Raw genomic sequence first — 26,663 nt, 5'->3', positions numbered from 1 at the left:
AGCTGTCTCGGCAACATGTTGACAAGGCGTGCCAGCGTGGTTGGTGGTGGTGGTGGTGGTGGTCCCTGTGGGCAGGCCAAGACCTGATGGGGAACATGAACGACGGTCGGGAGCCCCCTTTTGGTGTTTTAACCCATTTTGACCTGAGATCAGATTCTAAAAATGTCTTCTACATCCTGACAGCTTTCTGAAAAAGCTATGTTTCTATGTCAGTGGTTCTTTGATTTTTCAAAAATAGCAGACCTACAAGCTCGTAGCGCGCCACTCGGTGGCGCGCTATGAGCTTGTAGATCTGCTATTTTTCAATAGCTAAAGCATAGCATAATGCTAACACCAAAAGGGATTCCCGCCCAAAATGTATAAGCTATACTTTAGCTATTTTTTGAGAAATCTTTGAATATAATATTGTTTCAGAGCAAAAGTTTTTAACTCAAATCTTTGCTTCAAGGGTGGTCCCCTGGAACATCATATTTTCAGATGGGGGTCGGCGGCCAATTACATATAATTTGTGGGGTCTTTGACATGAAATAGTTTCAGTCAGTTTGAGCACCACTTGGTTAATGGGGCTGCCAACTTCCCATTGGCAGCCCATTCATCCAAACAGAAAAGTCCTGTCTGATTGTATTAAACAACGTCAAACTCACCGACATTGCAGCTGTACGAAAAGATTGAATTATTCTCTTTTTTATCCTCATTGTTTGTTTCATAAAAATCTACTGTAGACATGTTATGAGCTACTTTGTGTCCTCGCAGGTGATTATTTTTCTAAGTGTTGCAGTTTGGAAGTGCTCGTTAGATATCACTCAACAGCCCTGTGTACCACCTGTTCTGAATTTGCACATAATTGCAGGAGGCAGCAGGACATTGCTTTACTGAAAACGAGTGCTTCCAAACTCTGATGGCAAGATGGCCGCGGTCTGCAAATGGTCAATAGCAGACAACACTGCCACAGGTACATATTAGAGAAGCAGGCCAGAACTCAGTCAGAACACATATATCCGAGGGGACAGGATATGCCCCTTAACCCATTTTGGGAGGGAACCCCTTTTGGTGTTTTAAACATTATGTTATAATTTAGCTATTGAAAAATAGCAGATCTACAAGCTCATAGCGCGCCACCGAGTGGCGCGCTACGAGCTTGTAGGTCTGCTATTTTTGAAAAATCGTGAAAATATTTATTTCAGAAAAAACTGGAGGATTTAGAAGAAACTTTATAAATTTCGAGGTCAGGCCTAAATGGGTTAATTCTCACCCGAGGTTAGGGTTCGATCGGCCTAATGCTGATGACGATCGATTGAGAGAGAGCAGGCTAGAGGAATAGCGAGATGATGACGTGGGGGGGTTGAGTGAGGATGCGACGGGTAAGGTGTTATGTGAAGCTCGTTGCCACAGCAACGCTTGATAGCGTGATGAGGACATGACATGCCCACCTTATATAAGGCGACATTGAATAGGAGAGAATCGCCACGTCAGTACATTAGGCCATGGGGCCAGAGCCCAGGATTTCATGAAAAGGTATAGATTCTGGTGATGATTTTTATGTTCCCACATGCCCATGGTATCATTTAACCCATTTTGACCCGTTTTCAAACATTTTCATGTCAAAGACCCCCGAGACTAGATGTATTTGGCCGTCGACCCCCCATCTGAAAACACGTTGTTCCAGAGACCCCTCAGAAGCAAAGATTTGAGTTAAAAACTTGCTCTGAAAGAATATATTATTCAAAGATTTCAGGCACATTTTCACGAATTTTCAAAAATAGCAGACCTACAAGCTCGTAGCGCGCCACTCGGTGGCGCGCTATGAGCTTGTAGATCTGCTATTTTTCAATAGCTAAAGTATATCATAATGCTTAAAACACCAACAGGGGTTCCCGCCCAGAATGGGTTAAGCCCTGGTAGCAGCAGCAGTACCAACTTTCTACCTGTTACCACCACTTCTATATGAGAAATAACCGAAATTCTCATTTTTTTGAATTAATTTTCATATCATATCCTTATAATACAATTGAATATGTCAAATCATGCCTGGAATTGATTGGTACTGACTTATAGAACATTGTAAGAATGCCACTTAGAAATGCAAAAACTTGGCATTCAGAGGATTTTTCAAAAAGGTCACATAATGTGCTATATTTTCCAAAATATTAAACATAGACACTTGCAATTGGCATTAAAAAAAGTGCACATAAGACTCATTGGAAGTAACGAAGACATGAGGTATCTATCTGAGAAGTAGACTTTAGACCAGGGGTTCTCAATCAGTGGTTCCGGGGGACCACTAGTGGTCCTTGAGGGGGGTTCCAGGTGGTGGTCCCCAGATAAATGATGGGAGAGTTGGTAACCAAATGGACCCCTTATATATCTTTAACTCTTGAGAGCGTAAAACGAAACCAAATGGACCCGTATGGGTCCATTTGGTTTCGTTTCACGCTCTCAAGAGTTGGAGATCTCAGAGTTACATTAATGTTAAACATCTGCATTACTTAATTTTTAACACAATTAGATAATGTAGAAGAATTGTCATTTTGATCAACGTTTGCCAACAGTATGGAATTGTGTGTCTCAACGATAACATAATATTCTGTAGTTTTGGGTCTGCGAGGCTATATACATCTCATCAAATGGTGGTTCCGTGGCTCAAATGCTGAATAAATAATGGGCCTTGATATGGAAAAAAAGGTTGAATAGCACTGCTTTAGCCCAGGGAACCCCTTTTGGTGTTTTAAGCATTATGTTATCCATTAGCTGTTGAAAAATAGCAGATCTACAAGCTCATAGCTTGTAGATCTGCTATTTTTGAAAAATCGTGAAAATGTGGCGCAAATCTTTGAACATTTATATTCTTTCAAACGCACGTTTTTAACTCAAATCGTTGCTTCTGTGGGGGGGGGGGGGGGGGGGGTCCCTGGAACAACATATTTTCAGATGGGGGTCGGCGGCCAAATACAGATAATTCTGGGGCTCTTTGACATGAAATAGTTTGAGAACCACTGACATAGAAACACAGGGTTTTTCAGAAAACTGTCATGATTTAGAAGGGATTTCTAGAATCTAGAATCTAGAACCCTAAATGGGTTAGACTACTCTCGCTGCCTTCCGCCAGCACCCCGAGTATAAGTGATTCGTTCAGCCCTATAAGGCCACAGGCTCGCCCCAAATAAAAAGCCTTGTTGGCAATAAGCCTCGTTAATCAAAACAGGGTGTGTGAGACGGACAACGGGAGACCTGGCATGGAGACGACAGGTTAATGGAGTTGTGTTTGTCTGACCCACCGTCTCCCTCTCTCCCTCACTGTCTTTCCTTCCCTCTCACTCGCTTTCAAACACACATATGCATCATAGAGACTCATCCATTTAACCCATTTTGGGCGAGAACCCCTTTTGGTGTTAGCATTATGTTATGCTTTAGCTATTGAAAAATAGCAGATCTACAAGCTCATAGCGCGCCACCGAGTGGCGCGCTACGAGCTTGTAGGTCTGCTATTTTTGAAAAATCGAAGAACGACTGACATAGAAACAGCTTTTTCAGAAAACAGTCAGGATGTAGAAGACATTTTTAGAATCTGATCTGAGGTCAAAATGGGTTAAAGTGTGCGTGTGTGTGCCTGTGTGTGTGCGTGTGTGTGTGTGTGTGTTGTAACGGTCTGCGGCTCTCTGTGTGAATGCTAATATGGGCCCGAGGAGCTCTTGGGTAATTCAATATGGTGCTGTGGTAAAAGTGGATAAGCAGCTCAATCGCTCCCCTCTGACATAGCAAGGAAGAGCCTGGAGCGATGTGTGTGAGGAGCCCAGCGAACTACTATGGATCTATTTAACCCGTTTTGACCCGAGATCAGATTCTAAAAAATGTCTTCTACATCCTGACAGTTTTCTGAAAAAGCTATGTTTCTGTCAGTCGTTCTTCGATTTTTCAAAAAATAGCAGATCTACAAGCTCGTAGTGCGCCACTCGGTGGCGCGCTATGAGCTTGTAGATCTGCTATTTTTCAATAGCTAAAGCATAACATAATGCTAAGACCAAAAGGGGTTCCCGCCCAAAATGAGTTAAATGCTCTGAGTTGAAGGAGTAGGAGAGGAGGCCAAAAAAAAACCTATAAACTCAACTAAACTTCCCTGAACTATAATGTGCGAGTCAGTGTTGATTTCGTCGACGAATACTATGACAAAAAAAAATGTTCGTCGACTACCTTTTTTCACTGACGAAAACTACATCAAAAACAAAATAGAAACTATACTACGATGACTAAAACTAAATATATTGAAAATGTCAACAAATAAAAACTAGACTGAAATGTTAGGAAACTAGTCCCAGGGGACAAGAAAGAGTGGACTAAAACTAGACTAACACTAAAACATTCCAGGTGACTAAAATGTGACCAAAACTAAATAAGAGACTATATGACTCAAACTAAATTCAAACTTTCCTGTCAAAATCAACACTGATGCAAGTGGCCGATTTAGATTTGAGTCTCAAAACGTTTTGCGCACGCACGCAATGTTGTACGTCACATGATGCAATAGCATAACATTGCATCCCCTGGATAATTGGTTAATTGCGCGCTCTCTCTCTCTCTCTCTCTCTCTCTCTCTATCTCTCTCTCTACAGCTGACAGCTAGCTAATCAGCATGTCAAAGTTTGTTTCCCCGGTCATAACAGCAGCCATGGGCGCCACACTCTCTAGTCTCCGATACAATAAAAACGCCAGAAATGTTGTCAGAGTGGAGGATTCATTACAGGATGATGGGAGCACTTTAATTGGCTGTGACCCACCCCTGTCACGTTTAAACCCACCCCTGTCACGTTTAACCCATTCTTGGCGGGAACCCCTTTTGGTGTTAGCATTATGTTATGCTTTAGCTATTGAAAAATAGCAGATCTACAAGCTCATAGCGCGCCACTCGGTGGCGCGCTATGAGCTTGTAGATCTGCTATTTTTGAAAAATCGAAGAACGACTGACATAGAAACATAGCTTTTTCAGAAAACTGTCAGGATGTAGAAGACATTTTTAGAATCTGATCTCAGGTCAAAATGGGTTAAACGACCCAATGCTGCGTGGGCCCGACACTCGCTGTACCCACGGATAATTTGAGGTGAATAAATGTGTCTCCGTGATGACGTGCTAATAACTAACTAAATTGGCGGCAAAAATAAAGACAAATCGCAGGAAGGCATTGAGACATCGATGCCTTAAAAAAATAAATGATTCATCCGCCACAACACCACCCACTTGTTTCTGATGTCCTCCCCGGTTCTCAAACAAGGGTGTTAACGCATTGGTGCATCAGCATTGCCATCAGTCAGTTCATCACATTAATCCATTCTGGGCGGGAAACCCTTTTTGGTGTTTTAAGCATTATGTTATGCTTTAGCTGTTGAAAAATAGCAGATCTACAAGCTCATAGCGCGGCACCGAGTGCCGCGCTACGAGCTTGTAGGTCTGCTATTTTTGAAAAATCGTGAAAATGTGGCGCAAATGTTTGAATATATTCTTTCAGAGCGAACGTTTTTAAACTCAAATCTTTGCTTCTGGGGAGGTCCCTGGAACGATATATTTTCAGATGGGGGTCGGCGGCCAATTACATATAATTGTTGGGGTCCTTGACATGAAATATTGAGCACCACTGATACAGAAACATGAGGTTTTTCAGAACATTTTGAAGATTTTTTTTTTATTTTGACGTCAGGCCAAAATGGGTTAAAGAGCCTGTTACAGTAAATGCCAGGTTGGAGGTATTGGATGAACAACTAGGCCTGAGGGGAGACAGAGAGCGTCTGTCTTAATCAGTCTTAATTGAGGTCAACACGAGCATTGTAATTAATGGGAACTCTCAATATGGCTCGTTTTGAGATTTGAGTTAACCGTTTGACCGCCAGGATTAATTAATCTACCTACTGCGCGTTGCCAATGTTTTATCGGCGTGCAACCCTTATTTTGAAAAGCCAGATATCCATAACCGCATGTTACAATGACAAAATGCTGTGTGTGTGGTGTCTTGACCGGTTGTTGTTCTCTCGGTCGGTGGTGGAAAAAAACTGACCGCGAGTATCACAGCGCCTGCTGTCGGCCGTTGAAAAACCTTGTTTTCACTAGAAACGACATTCATTGCGCCGATTTGGGGATACAGGTCCATTGAAAGCAGCCCATAGAGTGCAAGTGGATGCGCGCGCATTTTCAAAATGGCCGCGGCCACATGTCCCACTTTGACAGTTATGCTAACGAGCGGCAGCTAACGATTAGATCGGATCAAAACATGGATTAAAGAATATAAAAACCTGGAAAACGTATAGGCTGCGGTTCTGGTGGGGCTGCACGACTAATTTAATCCTACGGTTACTACGGTTCTGGCGGACTCCGTGTTAACCCATTCTGGGCGGGAACCCCTTTTGGTGTTTTAAACATCCTGTTATAATTTAGCTATTGAAAAATAGCAGATCTACAAGCTCATAGCGCGCCACCGAGTGGCGCGCTACGAGCTTGTAGGTCTGCTATTTTTGAAAAAACGTGAAAATGTGGCGCAAATCTTTGAATATAATCTTTCAGAGCGAACGTTTTAAACTCAAATCTTTGCTACTGGGGGGGTCCCTGGAAAAACATATTTTCAGATGAGGTTCGGCGGCCAATTATATATATTTTTGGGGGTACTTGACATGAAAATGTTTGAGAACCACTGACATAGAAACATAGGTTTTCCAGAAAACTGTCATGCTTTAGAAGACATTTGTAGAATCTGGTGTCAGGTCTAAATGGGTTAAGAATGGGGACAATATTATAATTTACTGTAAAGCTGCATTAGCATACCGAGAAGTGCATTAGGTATTGCAAATGTGTACGTTTCCCCTTGTTAGTATGCATGTGGGAACATGTACTGTAGATTGATGGGAGCTGGTGAGTGTTACCTGCATTATTCAAAAAGCCAGTGAGCGTGTGTGTGTGGCTGTGTGCGCATGCGTGTGTGTGTGCGTGTGTGCACTTGTGTAAACCCATCTACAGTAATAATATAGCGTTTGATGTACCCATGTCATGTGTGTGTGTTTTGTGTGTGTGTGTGTGTGCGCGCGTTTGATGTACCCATGTCAATGCTTCCTCCTGTGTGTGTGTGTATGTGTGTGTGCGTGCGTGCGTGCGTGCGTGCGATGTACCCATGTCAATGCTTCCTCCTGTGTGTGTGTGTGTGTGATGTACCATGCATGTCAATGCTTCCTCTGGCTAAAGAGCCAATCCTCTCCCTAAAAAAATAATAAAAAAAGGACTAACGGAATAATAAATCAAACTGTTGATTCTCTCAGGAGTGAGGGAGGGAGCGCTACACAGAATTGACTTTCTTTCTTTCTTTTTTTACATTCTCTCACCTTGACAGAAACGTCACATGGGGTTGGAAAAAAGTCTCGCCTCACAAAGACGACGTGATTCGCTTCTTTCAAGCGTGTTGTAAAGTTTAACGGAATGGAAAATGGGGAGAAAACAATAAATAAATAGAACGTTTTTTTTTTTAGCAAAGGGGAAAATGGTGGCGATTCTTTGACTGTGGGTCGGTCGGTGGTGCCTGGAGGTGTTCTCACTCAGACCATACACACCTTTGTGACTGAGAACGAGGAAGCGAGCCCAATTAAAATCTGACCCCTTTTGTTGTCTTGCTTTGCCCTTTGCTTTTCTGTCTCTCTCTACACTGGCCTGATCTGACATAATAACCCATTTTGGGCGGGAACCCCGGTGTTTTAAGCATTATGTTATGCTTTAGCTGTTGAAAAATAGCAGACCTACAAGCTCAAGCTACGAGCCTGTAGGTCTGCTATTTTTGGAAAATCATGAGAATGTGGCGCAAATCTGTATATATATATATTCTTTCAGAGCAAACATTTTGAACTCAAATCTTTGCTTCTGGTGGCGGGGGGGGGGGGGGAACAACATATTTTCCACAACAAACATGGGACCCTTCGGTGGCTAGTGATGGATGGGAAATAAAATACTATTAATTCTGGATTAATAGACATCAACCCATTTAGACATGAGGACGATTCTACAAATGCCTTCTAAATCCTGACAGTTTTCTGAAAAACCCTATGTTTCTATGTCAGTGGTTCTCAAACTAGGGACCCCTAGAATTATCTGTATTTGGCCGCCGGCCCCCATCTGAAAATATGTTGTTCCAGGGACTCCCCCAGAAGCAAATATTTTAGTTAAAAACGTTGGCTCTGAAAGAATATATATTCAAAGATTTGCGCCACATTTTCACGATTTTTCAAAAATAGCAGATCTACAAGCTCATAGTGCGGCACTTGGTGCCGCGCTATGAGCTTGTAGGTCTGCTATTTTTCAATAGCTAAAGTATAACATAATCCTTAAAACACCAAAAGAGGTTCCCGCCCAAAATGGGTTAGTAGACATTAAAGAAACCGTCACCGTCGACTAAAATCTCATATTTAGTCGACTAAAACTAGACTAACACTAAAACATTACAGGTGACTAAAATGTGACTAAAACTAAATGCAAAGTTATTCAAGAGACTATGACTAGAAAACAAAAAATTCCTGTCAAAATCAACACACTGTTCCCTGAATGTTCTCCCCCGCAAATATAGGGACGGCTACTATATGCGGCTTCGTGTGGTTAACTGACCAAAGCAAATACTCAAGAGTGCCTTTTTAACAATGCAAAGACTGAACAGCAAACCCAGCGCCGCCCCGCCCCTCTTCCACTTCCACTCCTCTCCCCCCCCAGCCTCGCACCTATTCGGCCTGCCGCCGTCTCCTGCTTTCGTATTCTGCCCACCGTGGCGCGCTAAATCACACAGGCACACAGCAGATGAAAATTGGGAGCGGGGGTTGGAGGGGGGGAGCGACACGCGCAGATATATGGTTCTGAATTTCCATTCATGTTCTCGGTCACAGAAGCTCTTTTGGAATTTAACCCATTTAGGCCTGATCCACGATTCTACAAAATGTCTTCTAAAAAATCCTGACAGTTATATCAGTGGTTCTCAAACTATTTCATGACAAGGACCCCTAGAATTATCTGTATTTGGCCACCGACCCCCCATCTGAAAATATGTTGTTCCAGGGACCCCCCAGAGGCAAAGATTTTAGTTAAAAACGTTTGCTCTGAAAGAATATATATTCAAAGACTTTTCAAAAATAGCAGACCTACAAGTTCATAGCGCTATGAGCTTGTAGATTTTTCAACAGCTAAAGCATAACATAATGCTTTAAAACACCAAAAGGAGGTTCCCGCCCAGAATGGGTTAAAGCACTTTGTGGGGAGTGGGTGGGTGGGTTTGGTGGTCGGGCAGACGGCACTCACTGAGCCGAGACCTCTTGCTCCGCACACATATTTAAATGGACACGGCGGTTCTAAATTCATAAATGTGTTCTGGGCGCTCTGGCTTGGCGAGGAAAAAAAATGCGCTTCAGAAATGCAGAAGTGGGCAGTTTGGGGGCAAACATGAAAGCAAAAACCTAAAATGAACCGGAACCAGGAATTAAATGAGAATCTTTTGAGGGGTGGAAAAAAAGATTATGCCAGTTCTTTCTTTTCTTCTTACGACCGATAGGTGGGATGTCGGGCAGGGGGGGTTAACCCATTCTTGGCGGGAACCCCCTTTTGGTGTTTTAAAGCATTATGTTATACTTTAGCTATTGAAAAATAGCAGATCTACAAGCTCATAGCACGGCACCAAATGCTCATAGCGCGGCCGCGCTACGAGCTGGTAGGTCTGCTATTTTTGAAAAATCGTGAAAATGTGGCGCAAATCTATGAATATATATTCTTTCAGAGCCAAAGATTTTAACTCAAATCTTTGCTTCCCTGGGGGTGGGGGGGGTCCCTGGAACAACCTATTTTCAGATGGGGGTCGGTGGCCAATTGCATATATATTTAGGGGTCCTTGACATGAAATATTGAGCACCACTGACATAGAAACATGGGGTTTTTCAGAAAACCATGATTTAGAAGACATTTTTTGTAGAATCTGGCCTAGAGTCCTAAGTGGGTTAAAATAGGAGGCTGGTATGGAATTCATCAAGTCTGAAGCCTGCTTGTTATGTTACGTTACCACCTCCATTATAAGGATTACAAAAATGGAATTAAAGAAATAAAAAGGAAGACAGCCCACACCCGAAACCTTTTCATAGGGAATTAACATAATACATTAGTTAAAGTCTACAGAGAACAATCTCTTTAGGCAAACACAGCTGTTTTTTTATTTTATTAAACAGGGAAGGAAATCTAGTTCCGTTTATTTATTTTTTTCTTACCCACTGGAAACTTTATGCAGAGGGTTTACCGAGGTTCGCCTGCTACATTCACAGTCCTTTAACTTTTTCTGTGCCATCTACGTTTATAAACGTAGCTAGGCTAACGGTACCTACTGGTGCTATCTACGCGTATGTTCGTAGACAACCGTATACTCCATATATGAACGCGCCGTCCGTCTGTTTTTTTAGCATTGCTCCGGCTAGTATGGAGAGCCTCCGTCTCCACCAGTGAGTTTGTACCACATCGCTGAGCACATGTAACTGGTTGTACTGCTAGCTAAATGCTGTGAGCTAATGTAGCTGGTTGTACTGCTAGCTAAATGCTGTGAGCTAATGTAGCTGGTTGTACTGCTAGCTAAAGGCTGTGAGCTAACGCGAGTGGTGTTGTGCTCTTCACAAAGGCCCCCACCTTCCTGAATAACACGGAAAGTAAAGTGTCGACAAAACCTTAAATAGTTAAAAGAGAGAAAAGCACCTCCAAATGATGGTTGCTACATATCAAAATGGCCGACAGAGACAGATTACCTCACCAGCCACGGTTTACAGATTTGTGGTAATTTCGTTCATATTTAATATGGCATAGTGGCAAACATACTACACTATACCTGATCGAAAATAAACTATATAGACCGATTGTGTCTCACAGATTCAGTCGACTAAAATCTACAGTTGATTTAGTCGTAGTGTGGCGGGCCTTGATGCCGTCATAATGGCTGATTTTACACTTGCTTGTAGATCGGCTATTTTCAGCATGCAACCACGTGTAAAATGACTCGTGTCTTCTTATACTGGACCTCTTGTCCACTAGTCCCTTCCTAACATTTTACTCTAGTTTTTATTTGCTGACGAAATTGTCAATATATTTAGTCTTAGTCACCATAACTTAGTTTTCATTTAGTTTCCATTTAGTTGTCGTCGGTGGAAAAAAAGTTGGTCGACGAACATTTTTCGTCTTAGTATTAGTCGACGAAATCAACACTGGAAGTGGGCGTATCTGCCAAGTGAGCTATACTCTGTCTGATCCAATGCTGCGACGGAGACACCGTGAGCGTGTGGGATGTGAGGAGTGAGCTATACTCTGTCTGGTCACATGCTGCGATGGAGACACCGTGAGGGTGTGGGATGTGAGGAGTGAGCTATACTCTGTCTGGTCACATGCTGCGATGGAGACACCGTGAGGGTGTGGGATGTGAGGAGTGAGCTATACTCTGTCTGGTCACATGCTGCGATGGAGACACCGTGAGGGTGTGGGATGTGAGGAGTGAGCTATACTCTGTCTGGTCACATGCTGCGATGGAGACACCGTGAGCGTGTGGGATGTGAGGAGTGAGCTATACTCTGTCTGGTCCCATGCTGCGATGGAGACACCGTGAGCGTGTGGGATGTGAGGAGTGAGCTATACTCTGTCTGATCCCATGCTGCGATGGAGACACCGTGAGCGTGTGGGATGTGAGGAGTGAGCTATACTCTGTCTGGTCCCATGCTGCGATGGAGACACCGTGAGGGTGTGGGATGTGAGGAGTGAGGAGTGAGCTATACTCTGTCTGATCCCATGCTGCGATGGAGACACCGTGAGGGTGTGGGATGTGAGGAGTGAGCTATACTCTGTCTGGTCCCATGCTGCGATGGAGACACCGTGAGCGTGTGGGATGTGAGGAGTGAGCTATACTCTGTCTGATCCCATGCTGCGATGGAGACACCGTGAGGGTGTGGGATGTGAGGAGTGAGCTATACTCTGTCTGATCACATGCTGCGATGGAGACACCGTGAGCGTGTGGGATGGGAGGAGTGAGTGGAGCAGTAGAAAACTCCATCATCATGGCCTTGATACTCTCTTCAGCTGTCAAGACGCAAGTTATGTCAGCATCATCCATCTCTGCACATCAGACATTCGTTTACTTTACACAGACAATCGCACACGGTCACGCACGCACGGCGCGGTCACGCACGCACGGCGCGGTCACGCACGCACGGCGCGGTCACGCACGCACGCACGGCACGGGCACGCGCACCAGGCGGGCCTCGATGGTGTCGTAATCGCTGATTTGTATGCTGAAATTAGCCGATCTACAAGCTCACCACGCACGGCAGCGCGACGCGTTGTGAGTTTGTACATCGGCTATTTTCAGTGTGTCTTAAAAATGACTTGTCTTTTAGTTCTACTGGATCTCTTCTCCACTAGTCCCTCCGTAACATTTTACTCTAGTTTTTATGGGGTTGACGAAATTGTCATTATATATTTAGTCTTAGTCATCATAGCTTAGTTTTTATTGAGTTTTAGTCAGTGACAAAAGGTAGTCGACGGACATTATTCGTCATAGTCGACGAAATCCACACGCGCACACACACACACACACACACACACACACACACACACACACACACACACACACACACACACACACACACACACACACACACACACACACACACACACACACACACACACACACACACACACACACACACACACACACACACACACACACACACACACACACACACACACACACCCCTCTCTCTCTGCCCATACCAAGCAGTCTATCAGTCAGTCCCACTGTAGAGGACTCATGTATACTTTATAAGGCCTGTGTGTGTGCGTCTGTGCGTGTGTGCGTCTGTGCGTGTGTGTGTGTATGTGTGTATGTGTGTGTGTATGTGTGTGTGTGTGTGTGCGTGTTGGATCCCAGCTGCTACATGTCAATCTCCTTGATGCTCTCTGTCTGTGCGCGTCTCTGTCTGGACCATACACAGCCTTCTAATCCATGATTAACCCGTTTAGACCTGAGGACGATTCTATAAATGTCTTCTAAATCCTGACAGTTTTCTGAAAAACCTCGTGTTTCTATGTCAGTCGTTCTCAAACATTTTCATGCCAAGGACCCCCAAATATATATGTAATTGGCCGCCGACCCCCATCTGAAAAATATGTTGTTCCAGGGACCCCCCCCCCAGAAGCAAAGAGTTGAGTTCGTTCTGAAAGAATATATATTCAAAGGTCTGCGCCACATTTTCACGATTTAAAAAAAAATAGCAGACCTTCAAGCTCATAGCGCGGCACTCGGTGCCGCGCTATGAGCTTGTAGATCTGCTATTTTTCCAATAGCTATTAAGTATAACATAATGCTTAGTTAAAACACCAAAAGGGGGTTCCCGCCCAGAATGGTTTAATCACCAACACGGACCCAACTCCCGGCACGGGGAATACAAAACGCCATCGCTTGTGATTAGAATCAGCGGGTCTAACAAGTTCAGGGTCTCTTCACCCCCCCCCCCCCCCCCCCACCCCCATCCACCTTCTCTCTCTCTCTCTCATCTCAGCTCGTCCATTAATGAATATTGAGCAGGACTTGGCTCGCTCTTCTGCTCGGCACTTTTATAGAACAGGGATACAGCTCATGGCAGAAAGGCAGCGGGCCCATTAACAACCCATTTAGACCTGAGGACGATTCTGCAAAATGTCTTCTAAATCCTGACAAGTTTGCTGAAAAACCCGTGTTTCTATGTCAGTGGTTCTCAAACATTTTCATGTCAAGGACCCCCAAGATTATATGTAATTGGTCACCGACCCCCATCTGGAAATATGTTGTTCCAGGGACCCCCCCAGAAGGTAAATGGTGCATTTATATAGCGCCTTTATCCAAGGCACTTTACATAGATTCATACATTCACACACACACACACATTCATACACCGATTGCGGCGGAAGCCATGCAAGGTACCAACCAGCACATCGGGAGCAATTTGGGGTTCAGTGTCTTGCCCAAGGACACTTCGGCATGTAGACAGGAGGAGCCGGGATTCGAACCGCCGACCCATGGGTCATTGGACGACCTGCTCTAACCCTTGAGCCACAGTCGCCCCAATATATATTCAAAGATGTGTGCTGCATTTTCACGATTTTTCAAAAATAGCAGATCTACAAGCTCGTAGCGCAGCACTCCGTGCCAGTGTGAAGGAAAACGCAGCAAATTAAATATGGCAAGAATGATGCAACTTCTCCTCCCATTCGCAGCGAGTCTACCCAAGTCGAGGTGTGAATGAGACCTAATTGGGACGGGGAAGTACAGTAAGTGCTGAACACACAACACATTACCGCTATGCTAGTACATTCAGATCACTTCAGAGCCTCCCTGGTACAAGTACTACTTATTGCTTACAGAACTCTAAATGGTTTAGCTCCTGAATACAATCCTGTCATGCTGCTCATTGCTGGTAAACCAATCAGACTGTCCACAGCATTGGTCTCCAAACAGAACACACAATTAAATCTAGTGATGCCATGCCACTGCTTTTTGAAATTATTATATACGTTTACTCTCTATAGAGTGCATAATAAACTTGCACGTCTGACCTGACATCTGTTACAACTGTGTGGATTTAGACTGGCAGCCACATCCCGTTCAAATCTGATTCTCAAATCTGATCTTTTGGCCCCGAACATTCATTCACACTGCATTTGAAAGTGACCAGATGGGATCTGTCACAGATCTGTTGTGTTCAGACTGGCAGTCGGAATCCAGCCTGAATCAGATCTGATCTGAATCCAGATTGGAATCCGATTTGTTTAAGGTTAAGTCTAAACACAAACAAGTCACATGGAATCTAGATTCAGATCACGTCGTTGCATTCAGACTGAGACGGAACTCCTCAAATCAGATTTGAATCAGATTTGAAAACCACCTCTGAATGTGACTCAAATTATAATACTGATGCTAGATAAACCCAGGCTTGTTTCCATTCCAAATTGTAATGTATTATTATTATTCCATGCCAGCTTGGAAAATCAACAATGGCGGATATTGTAAACAGAGTGGAAATGCAAATTTGGAACTGAAGACTGAAGAGCGGGAGGGATTATACAAAGTAGGGCTACACCGATGACATCAGAATCGGTATCACCCAATCAGTTGAGCTGTTCCCGAGAGAAATTTGCATAATAGCCCCAATATGATGAGAAAGCCTGATTGTTCAAAATTGCGTATTTGTGGGGATAGGCCTCATTCACACCTAAAAAACACCTGTCTTGTGTCTTGTCCGTGTTTAATGGCCCCCCCCAATGCATTTCCAATGGAAGTCACATGGTTTGACCAAACATTTTTGTTTGATGGCTGTGTTCTGCCCCCCTCCGCCCCCCCATCAAACAAAAATGTTTGGTCAAACCATGTGACTTCCATTGGAAATGCATTGGGGCGGCCATTAAACACGGCACAAGACACAAGACACGGACAAGACAGGTGTCTTTTAGGTGTGAATGAGGCCATAGAAAACAGGGTACAGGCTTTAGTTTCGACATACTAACAGTCCGACAGTCATTAGTCCGACACCCTTCCCCAAACCCTAACCTAAACTTAACCGCAAGCATGACGCAACGCATGTCGGACCAACGCATGTCGCTGACGACGGGTGATTTCCGCATGTCGGTCTTTTTGGTGTGTCGGATAAGCGTGTGCACCCCAGAAAACACACAGGTAGGGGAGTGCAGAAACATGAGGTATTCCAGAAAACTGACAGGATTTAGAAGACTTTAAAAAATAAATGGGCCTAAATGGGTTATTTATACATTTCTGACTCGTCTCGACTTGAAAACATATACGGAGAGAGACGGTCTGTGCTTGTCGAGCTCGTTAGTGCCCCCCCCCCCCCGGCAGGCTTTTTTCAGCCCGGAAGCCATATTGTCACCTATACTGTGGCTGGCTGGTGCAACAACCCACCCACAACTATAACTGTAAAAGGCTTTGGGATGCAGTTGTCAGGCAGCAGCTGTCATTAGCTAGCTTCCACCTGCCTGTAATGGCAACCGCGGGAAGGGAGAAGGAACTTGGCACTAGTGGGAGAGGGTGAGCGCCATGAATATTTATGAGATGGGATCTGGAAATTGCATCTTTCCTATTGACTAAAACAAAGGAGGGAGAAAAAGAGAGAGAGAGCGAGCGTGTGTGTGTGTGTGTGTGTGTGTGTGTGTGAGAGGGAGGGAGGGGGAGAGAGAGAGAGAGAGCATGTCCCATCCTCTCAAAGTATTACTCATCATTCCAGTTGATTGGCTTTGTGATGTGAAGGTTAACCAATTTAGGCCTGACGTCGAAATAAAAAAAACGTTCGCTCTGAAAGAATATATATTCAAAGATTTGTGCCGCGTTTTTACGATAAAAAAAAAATAGCAGACCTACAAGCTCGTAGCGCGCCACTCGGTGGCGCGCTATGAGCTTGTAGATCTGCTATTTTTCAATAGCTAAAGTATAACATAATGCTTAGTTGAAACACCAAAAGGGGTTCCCGCCCAAAATGGGTTAATCAGACCGTGGAGAGAGGTGGGCAAAAACAGAGGCGATGGGTTTAAAGAAAACGGAAGCACGCACGCACACACACACACACACACACACACAGACACACACACACACGCACGCACACATTATACGCTCACATGGGATTGGATGTGGATCTGATATGATTATTCTGGCTGCCGTTAAACCCGTGCATGCATGCAGGCAGAGACGAGAAGTATGTCCTCTTTGCCCCGTGTCTGCATTATTATACTTTAAAAAAAAAACGATGCTAGGCTGGCAAACTATAGTGGGAGAGATAAAGCACGAGGTTAAGTCACAATCTTTGCTTCCCCCTCTTTGCAGAACCGAGTCTCATTAATCCGTTCTGGACGGGAAACCACCTTTTTGGTGTTTTTTTTTTTAAAGCATCGTGTTATACTTTCGCTGTTGAAAAAAAATAGCAGATCTACAAGTTCGTAGCGCGGCACCGAGTGCCGCGCTACGAACTTGTAGGTCTGCTATTTTTTTTGAAAGATCGTGAAAATGTGGTGCAAATCTTTGAATATGTATTCTTTCAGAGCGAACGTTTTTAACTCATATCTTTGATTTGGGGGGGGGGGGTCCCTCCCTGGAACAACATATTTTCAGATGGTGGTCGGCGGCCAATTACATATATTTTTGGGGGGTCCTTGACATCAAAATGTTTGAGAACGACTGACATAGAAACATGGGGTTTTTCCTTAAAACTGTCATGATTTAGAAGACATTTGTAGAATCGTCCTCAGGTCTAAATAGGTTAAGAAATCACGTTGCAATACAGATGTAGACACAGATGTACAGACACGCACGCACGTGCACACACACACACACAGTATGTATCTCGAGCTCAGATCATCTGCCAATGCATGAAGTTGTTTTCTCAGCCCACGACTACCGGTATATGAGCATCGCCAAGTAAAACCCCACATGTGGTCTCGCCTGCTGAACCCTTGACCTGTCTACCAAAAACGTACATGATATGGTTATACCGACAGATATGTGTCATTTCCTTTTGTATATGCAGAACAATACTTGCCTGAGATTGAGCCGGAAAGAAGAAGAAGAATAAAAGTAAAAAAAGATATGATTTCACATTCCAAAAGCCTGATTGTTCATGCAACGATGACACACATCTCTCTGGTTTCATTATCAATTGGCCGACTGCCCGATCATGTGACTGTATGTGTGTGTGTGCGGTCTTTTGTGTGTGTGTTGTACGGTTTAGTGGTGTGGTGCTGAGTTACGTTGTCTCATCATGTCTATAATCGGACCGACCAATACTACTACAATTCCAATTAGAAGCCCCACCCCCTTCTATTGTTATTCTCCATATGCAGACCGCAGCTTACCATATAAGTTAATGGCAAGGTGCTACCTAGGTGCAACTTCCCAAAGGCAGCCCATTCATCCAAACAGAAAAGTCCTATGTGATTGTATTAAACAACGTCAAACTCACCAACATTGCAACTGTATGGAAAGCTTGAATTATTCTCTTTCTAGTCTCAAAGTGTTTGTTTCATAAAAATCCACATGTTATGAGCTACTTTGTGTCCTTGCAGGTGAATCTATTTCTAAGTGCTGGAGTTTGGAAGTGCTCGTTAGACATCACTCAACTGCCACCTGTTTTGAATTAGCACATAATGCAAGAGGCAGCAGGATATTGCTTTACTGAAAACGAGTGCTTCCAAACTCTGATGGAAACATGGCCGCTGTCTGCAAATGGGAAATTTCAAAGGTTTGAGCAAGTCACTTAAAAGGACCACTTCAGCACTTTTCAACGTATCTTCATACTAGGGCTGTGGGCAGTTCAGAAAACCAAGCTTTTTGCTGTCAAAATCAACACGGGTTCCGTTTTAGCCGTCTTACCGGTGCAGTAGAAGGAGAGGAAGAAGAGCATCGAGCCCGTGACCAGGTTGCCCAGGAAGGTGACCACGCCGCAGGTGATGCCCTCGGGCACCGGGTACACCGTCTCGATGAACAGCTCAAAGAAGATGGGCACGCTGCTGTTGATGAAGATGCCCACCAGGATGCAGGAGGTGTACAGGGTGGCTGCGGAGGAGGAGGGAGGGAGGGCACAAGGGAGAGAGAAGCACGACAATGAATACATACATTTATTGTATGGCACCGCTATATACATTCGTAGCAAAGCTGTCGAACGCGAAAGACGAATTAATTAATTTAAAAGTTCAGGTGTTTTGGGTGCAATTGAGCTCAGAAAACCTACAAAATGTCACAATCCCTTTAAACAATTTAAGCCCCATTTTATACTTTGGCTATTCATGAATCATGCATAGAGGGTATACGCATGCAGATCGAGTGGAAAATCTAATGGCAAAGTGACTTTAACGTCGTTTAATGTAATCATTTAGGACTTTTCTGTTTGGATGTATGGGCTGTCAAGGCCAGAAAGTAGTCTTTTACCACTCAGTATAAAGTCGTCAATCAATCCATGGGGCACTTGACTCTGTGACACGTTTTTTTTTTCTCCTCCATAGAAAGCCTGATGAAGGTCTGACGACCGAAACGTTGCAATAAAAACCAACCTAAGTGAAGACAGTGTGCGGGATTCTCTTTTTTCTACCTCCATAGAAAGCGTCATATTTGAAAACAAAGTTAACTATGTAAGGACCTACGGTGTGCCTGAATCTGTATTGAATCAGAATTGCTGTCCCATTATTTTGGAGCTGTGTCTGCACCGGTATTATAATGCCTAGTTTATATTTATTAATGCCATGCATAAACAATATTGTTTATCGTATCCATGACGATATAAGCATCATCAGACCGTAAAAGTACAGGTAACTGTGAAAAACGGCTATACACTTTTTCAGACTTTTTCTTTTAGCTTTTCTGCCTTTACTGATATAGATACAAGTAGAAGAATGACAGGAAAGAGGGAGAGAGAGAGGTGGGGGGAGACACGCAAAAGGTCGTCATGATGAACGGGACTCGAACACGCGACGCACCGTCACAGGCCAGAGCCTATAATATGTGGGATGCGCCTGGACCGCTAGGCCAGCGGGTGCCCAAGACTTTTACTTACTTTAACTTAAGCCCAATGTGTTGATGGGAGAAAAGCCAAGAGGAAAACGGTCCTGGAATTGATTTGTCTCGACAGTTGCCCTTTCTAGATTTTCGTACACTGCTGTAATAACAATAATAAGACAAAGATTCTCCTAGCTAGCCCATTTTGGGCGGGAACCCCTTTTGGTGTTTTAAAGCATTATGTTATACTTTAGCTATTGAAAAAATAGCAGATCTACAAGCTCATAGCGTGGCACCGACGAGCTTGTAGGTCTGCTGCTTTTTGAAAAATCCTGTGGCGCAAATCTTTGAATTCAACATTTTTAACTCAAATCTTTGCTTCTGGGGTATCGATCCCTAGAACAACATATTTTCAGATGGGGGTCGGCGGCCAAATTCATATAATCTTTGGGGGTGCTTGACATGAAAAACCTTGAGAAGCACTGACATAGAAAACGTAGGTTTTTCAGAAAACTGGCAGGATTTAGAAGACATTTTGTAGAATCGTCCTCAGATCTAAACGGGCTAGAAACAGCTGTTCAAACAGTGAAGGTCAGTCAGGCTGGGTACACAAACAACAAGACAAGACAAGACTTTTTTTTTAATTTAATCTCCTAGCCACCTTTTTTCCAGCATGAACCAGCGAGCGCTCTCCGCTGCTTCGCTTCACTTCATCAGTCCTAGGATAATAGATGGCCCGGCTTCACTCCACGACCGCCTGCTAGTAGTACAGTACGTTCATAGAAGATTTTAGATTTAACCCATTCTGACCTGAGATCAGATTCTAAAAATGTCTTCTACATCCTGACAGTTTTCTGAAAAAGCTATGTTTCTATGTCAGTGGTTCTTCGATTTTTCAAAAATAGCAGACCTACAAGCTCGTAGCGCGCCACTCGGTGGCGCGCTATGAGCTTGTAGATCTGCTATTTTTAAATAGCTAAAGCATAACATAATGCCAACACCAAAAGGGGTTCCCGCCCAAAATGGGTTAACCCATTTAGGCCTGACGTCGAGATTCTGACAGTTTTCTGAAAAACCTTTTATCTGTATCAGTGGTGCTCAATATTTCATGTCAAGGTCAAGGAGGACCCCAAAATTATATGTAATATGCCTCCGCCGACCCCCATCTGAAAATAGGTTGTTCCAGGGACCCTCCAGAAGCAAATATTTGAGTTAAAATGTTCACTCTGTAATAATATATAATTCAAAGATTTGAGGCACATTTTCACCTACAAGTTCATAGCGCGGCACTCGGTGCCGCGCTATGAGCTTGTAGATCTGCTATAGCTAAAGTATAACATAATGCTTTAAAACGCCAAAAGGGGTTCCCGCCCAAAATGGGTTAAAAAGAGCAGAATTGCACTCCTCCACAGCAATGGGCCATTTTTACAAGGCGTAATTCAATTTTGGAGTTAACATTGTTGTGGCTCTCGGTACGCCATCAATTTAAAAAAATATCTGCACTGGCGCGAGTTATTTTGTGCATTTCTGAATTCAGTTTTCACAAAGACATCAGGGGGGGGGGGACTGTAACACAAAAAAGGCCTGTTTATTTGTCCTTTTGTGACTAAAGGTACAGTACGATTAACGCAGACGTTGTCGCCTGGTTCAACGGCAGGTCAGCTCCAGGTCTGCTCAAGAGGGGCACGACAACGCAAGCGTAAAACAGAGTCCAGGTCTGGTCAGTCCCGGGCGTGTGCACGAAACGAGCACGCGGCACGACAATTTCATGGTTCCCGGTTCGAACCCCGGCTCCCCCTGCAGAGTTAGTGTTGAAGTGTCCATGAGCAAGACGCAGAACCCCAATCTGCTCCGGATGAGCAGGTTGGTGCCTTGCATGGTTTCCTTCACCATCGGTGTGTGAATGTAATTCACATTGTATCCAAGAAGTGCTTTGGAGCTCTAAAAATGCACCAACATTTACCAACATTATTAACCCATTTCGACCTGATCCCAGATTCTACAAATGTCTTCTAAATCATGACAGTTTTCAGAAAAACGTGCGTCACATTTTCACGATTTTTTAAAAATAGCAGACCTACAAGCTCGTAGCGCGCCACTCGGTGGCGCGCTATGAGCTTGTAGATCTGCTATTTTTCAATAGCTAAAGTATAACACAATGCTTAAAACATTAAAACAAAGGGGTTCCCGCCCCAAAATGGGTTAACCTACTAGTCTGTGAAAGACTAGAGTTGTTCTGATACCGATACTGGTATCGGTTACTCGGGCCGATACCACCCTCAAGTACTCGTACTCTGTACTCGGATACTTTGCCCCGAGTACCAAAACATCCAATTGACACTATAGGCTGAACAAATGCAACGGGAGCAAGTCTGACCTAGCCTGGTGAAACCACTCCCCCTGCTGGACAACATTTGCATTCTGCCAGCAGGGAAAGTCTGGGAACTCTCATGGAAGAGATGATGTACTCGACGGTCCAATTCTGTCCGGAGCGATATGCGGCTGTATGAGGCCGCTAGAGGAGCGATATGCGGCTGTATGAGGCCGCTAGAGGAGCGATATGCGGCTGTATGAGGCCGCTAGAGGAGCGATATGTGGCTGTATGAGGCCGCTAGAGGAGCGATATGCGGCTGTATGAGGCCGCTAGAGGAGCGATATGCGGCTGTATGAGGCCGCTAGAGGAGCGATATGCGGCTGTATGAGGCCGCTAGAGGAGCGATATGCGGCTGTATGAGGCCGCTAGAGGAGCGATATGTGGCTGTATGAGGCCGCTAGAGGAGCGATATGCGGCTGTATGAGGCCGCTGTATGAGGCCGCTAGAGGAGCGATATGCGGCTGTATGAGGCCGCTAGAGGAGCGATATGCGGCTGTATGAGGCCGCTAGAGGAGCGATATGCGGCTGTATGGGGCCGCTAGAGGAGCGATATGCGGCTGTATGAGGCCGCTAGAGGAGCGATATGCGGCTGTATGGGGCCGCTAGAGGAGCGATATGCGGCTGTATGAGGCCGCTAGAGGCGGGATCAACGCGAGACTTATGACATATTGAAGCGCTGCCACAGCGCAAATGTAAACACAACCTAACAAAGACTACAACTCGAAATGATTATGGAGATATCAAATGTTTGTCCCGCTGCTTCCGGGTTCATCGTTTCTGCTTGAGAGATCCCAGATGCAGGCAGGAGGAGGGAACTGGTGAACTCAATACTGCCGCAATCTGGCGAAGTCAGGTTAAGTCTGACCCAACACTGCAGCAAATGGCCAAAAAACTGCCGATCTACAAGCATAAATGACAAGGTGTAGATCGGAGACAAAAAGTACTCGGTACTCGGTATCGGCGAGTACAAAAGATTAAGTACTTGTATACTCGGTCTGAAAAAGAATGGTAAAACTCTATGAAAGAGCATGGACAGAAAGGCCATGTGAGCACTGTCTGCAATAAACAAACGACAAAACAAATGAACGAACAGCTTTCCCACAGTCCACATACGCAGCTGTGCTATCAACAATACGGCAGGGCTTTGATAATGAGGAAACAATGGTGCATATTCTATTCAGGTTTTAAACTCCCTGCTGTGAAGACTGGCTCCGTTTCTCCTCTAATTCCTCAGCGTGAACCCCATTTAGGTCATCCATTTTCAAAAGCATTCGTCATTAGAGAACTTCTCAATGCCAAAGGGTGATGCATTCATTGTGGAATGCATGATTGCCTGCAGGCATGCACGTGCATGTTTTTTTACTAGTTGACTAGTTGCCTAGTTTACTAGTCGAAATGAAGAAAATGCCAGCACTCATTACATGTACTTTTTACATGATTTTATTTACCTCTGACGAGAGTGAACAAACGTACGCGTTTCGGCCTGGTTGGCCTTCCTCAGCGTCGTCAGTGCTGAGGAAGGCCTCATGATAAAATCATGTAAAAAAGGACATGTAATGAGTGCTGGCATTTTCTTCATTTCATCCTGTATCTTCGTAACCTGACTCCGCCAGATGTGGCAGCAGAGAGTACACTCCCCATCCTGCTCCCATCTGGGAACTCTCAGGCAGACTTGATGCTCCGGCCACCAAACGGCCTGGCCAATCAGCGGTAGCTAGAGGTGGGATCAAGGCAGGACTGTGTATGCCTTGATCCCGTCATATGAAAGCAGGGAATCATAGCTTCAAATTGACATATTGGTTGTTCAGTTTGACCCACCAGTTTTGGAGATATGGCTTATAGAGTAATGTCTTGAGAAACAGCGAGTTGAGAAAACAGGCTTGAATACTAAAACGTTCACTTCTGTGGACTCTAACATTACACCTAGCTACATGTTTAAGCATTTATTTCACATTTACATGTCGATTTCAGCTCTGACACGTATTTCAGACATGCTCTAGACATGACTCATGCCTCTAGTTAGTATGTGAAGAGTCTGCCTGTGCTATCAACTCATTTTGGATGAAATATAAATAAATGTAGTTTTTCTCCTCTGGTGAAAAGCTGAAGGTTGCACGATGGCAGTCAAATCTGTTCACATATTAATTTGGGAGGCCTTTGGTCTGCAGTGCACACTCTGCCTCCGGGCCTACATGACGACAGCGAGCGAGAAGCCACCCAGGCCACGCAGCGTTCAGAGAGCCTGAGCTCCAACCACAGAGAAGAGCAAGGTATCAAACGTATACCGTTTCACCCTCCGGGGTTTCAACCCTCCTCACATTATTATTACATCAGGTTCACAGCCTTCAACTCCCAGAAGGCTGCGTGAGATAAGAGGTGTGAAGTGTAGACTAGAGAGCACTGGAAACTCACTGGTCCTTCAATGTGAGGACTGCAGTTTTTTCTTATAATTTTTATCCCACGAATTTACAACCCATTTTCTTCCACCCAGTGTCAATTATCTAATGTAATCCTGGGCACTACACTTCCTCGGGAAGGACAGACCTCATGCTTCCTTCTATGCATGAGGAGTCCAAGCTGATTCTTTTCACCTGACAGAGGGGGAAGTTTCCCCGGACGGACGTAGCGCGTGGAAGGAACGCGTGGCCAGGGGAAGGCAGTTTAGAGACCAGGATTACTGCATGTTTTTTTTGTGAGGGTACCTACCCTAGGGGACACGGGGAGAACATGTGAGGGTACCTACCCTAGGGGACACGGGGAGAACATGTGAGGGTACCTACCCTAGGGGATACGGGGAGAACATGTGAGGGTACCTACCCTAGAAGATATGGGGAGAACATGTGAGGGTACCTACCCTAGGGGACACGGGGAGGAGAACATGTGAGGGTACCTACCCTAGGGGATACGGGGAGAACATGTGAGGGTACCTACCCTAGGGGACACGGGGAGAACATGTGAGGGTACCTACCCTAGGGGACACGGGGGGAGAACATGTGAGGGTACCTACCCTAGGGGACACGGGGAGAACATGCGAGGGTACCTACCCTAGGGCACACGGGGAGAACATGTGAGGGTACCTACCCTAGGGGACACAGGGAGAACATGTGAGGGTACTTACCCTAGGGGACACGGGGGGGAGAACATGTGAGGGTACCTACCCTAGGGGACACGGGGAGAACATGTGAGGGTACCTACCCTAGGGGACACGGGGAGAACATGTGAGGGTACCTACCCTAGGGGACACGGGGAGAACATGTGAGGGTACCTACCCTAGGGGACACGGGGGGGAGAACATGTGAGGGTACCTACCCTAGGGGACACGGGGAGAACATGTGAGGGTACCTACCCTAGGGGACACGGGGGGGAGAACATGTGAGGGTACCTACCCTAGGGGACACGGGGAGAACATGTGAGGGTACCTACCCTAGGGGACACGGGGAGAACATGTGAGGGTACCTACCCTAGGGGACACGGGGAGAACATGTGAGGGTACCTACCCTAGGGGACACGGGGAGAACATGTGAGGGTACCTACCCTAGGGGACACGGGGGGGAGAACATGTGAGGGTACCTACCCTAGGGGACACGGGGAGAACATGTGAGGGTACCTACCCTAGGGGACACGGGGGGGAGAACATGTGAGGGTACCTACCCTAGGGGACACGGGGAGAACATGTGAGGGTACCTACCCTAGGGGACACGGGGGGGAGAACATGTGAGGGTACCTACCCTAGGGGACACGGGGGGGAGAACATGTGAGGGTACCTACCCTAGGGGACACGGGGGGGGAGAACATGCAAACTCCACACAGAAAGGCCCTTTCGCCAACCCCGCCTCGGGTATGGGCACTGATGACGTGGAGGAGGGAACACGCCCCCAGTGCTCACAGCGCCCCCCAGTGGGAATCGACTGCTAGGACTACAGTTATACTCAGTGTCAGGTGTCTTGTAGGCTCTACTAGGCTGGCCGATAAGAACTGTTCTGGTTCCTTTAGAGAGCCTGTAAAACGTGAAATGAGCCTCTAGGTTGATAGCGGGTACTGCATACAGTAGGTAGTACCGGTGAATGACAAGTACTGCACTGTTTATGTTATGTAACCACTTAAGCTCTTTTCTTGTATTGTCTTGGGAAAAAGTGACACGATGGGAACTAACCACGCACAAAAACAAATTTCACCCACTTTGTCAAATCTAAAAAACTAAAAACTAAATCTACGGCGCTCTCCTTGGTTTTTGATCAGAACCGCTCCACAGGCTGGGAGCGCCTGTCATTTTTCTGATTTAATGGTCCTATACCCCCGGGGCGTCCGGGGTGTTAACAGCCCAACAGCAGGGAATCTAAGGGTGGGGGGTGTGGGACATTTGACAGACTCTGTGGGCAGGATCACTCGTTCGCCCCATGCCAGGTGGGTGAGCGAGGCGTGGAGCCTGCCTTCTCGTCTGTGGGCTGCCAGACAGTGCAGGGAATGGGAGGGAGATTAACCCGTTTAGGATGGGATGCGTATCTGCGTATCTGAAAAATAGCAGATCTAGAAGCTCGTAGCACGGCACTAAACATCGTGAAAATGTGGACGCAAATCTTTGAATATATATGCTTTCAGAGCGAACATTTTTAACTCAAATCTTTGGCTTCTGAGGGTTCCCTGGAACAACATATTTTCAGATGGGGGTCGGCGGCCGATTACATATATTTTTTGGGGTACTTGACATGAAGTAGTTTGAGAACCACTGACATAGAAAACACAGG

General features: G+C 45.2%; 1 protein-coding gene across 1 annotated transcript in view; it reads right to left on the bottom strand.

Annotated features, from left to right (window-relative positions):
* The window catches only part of slc49a4 (solute carrier family 49 member 4), an 88,902-nt gene that overhangs the window by 3,760 nt on the left and 58,479 nt on the right, over positions 1–26,663 (bottom strand). Inside the window, exon 8 of the mRNA XM_079518684.1 lies at positions 18,426–18,608. Coding sequence (XP_079374810.1) covers positions 18,426–18,608 — 183 coding nt within the window. The remainder of the gene's footprint in view (positions 1–18,425; positions 18,609–26,663) is intronic.

The sequence above is a fragment of the Electrona antarctica genome, assembly GCF_951216825.1.
Source record: "Electrona antarctica genome assembly, chromosome: 13".
NCBI classification, from domain to species: Eukaryota; Metazoa; Chordata; class Actinopteri; order Myctophiformes; family Myctophidae; genus Electrona; species Electrona antarctica.
The sequence above is the reverse complement of the archived record's forward strand: the minus strand, read 5'-3'. Positions and strand labels throughout refer to the sequence as shown.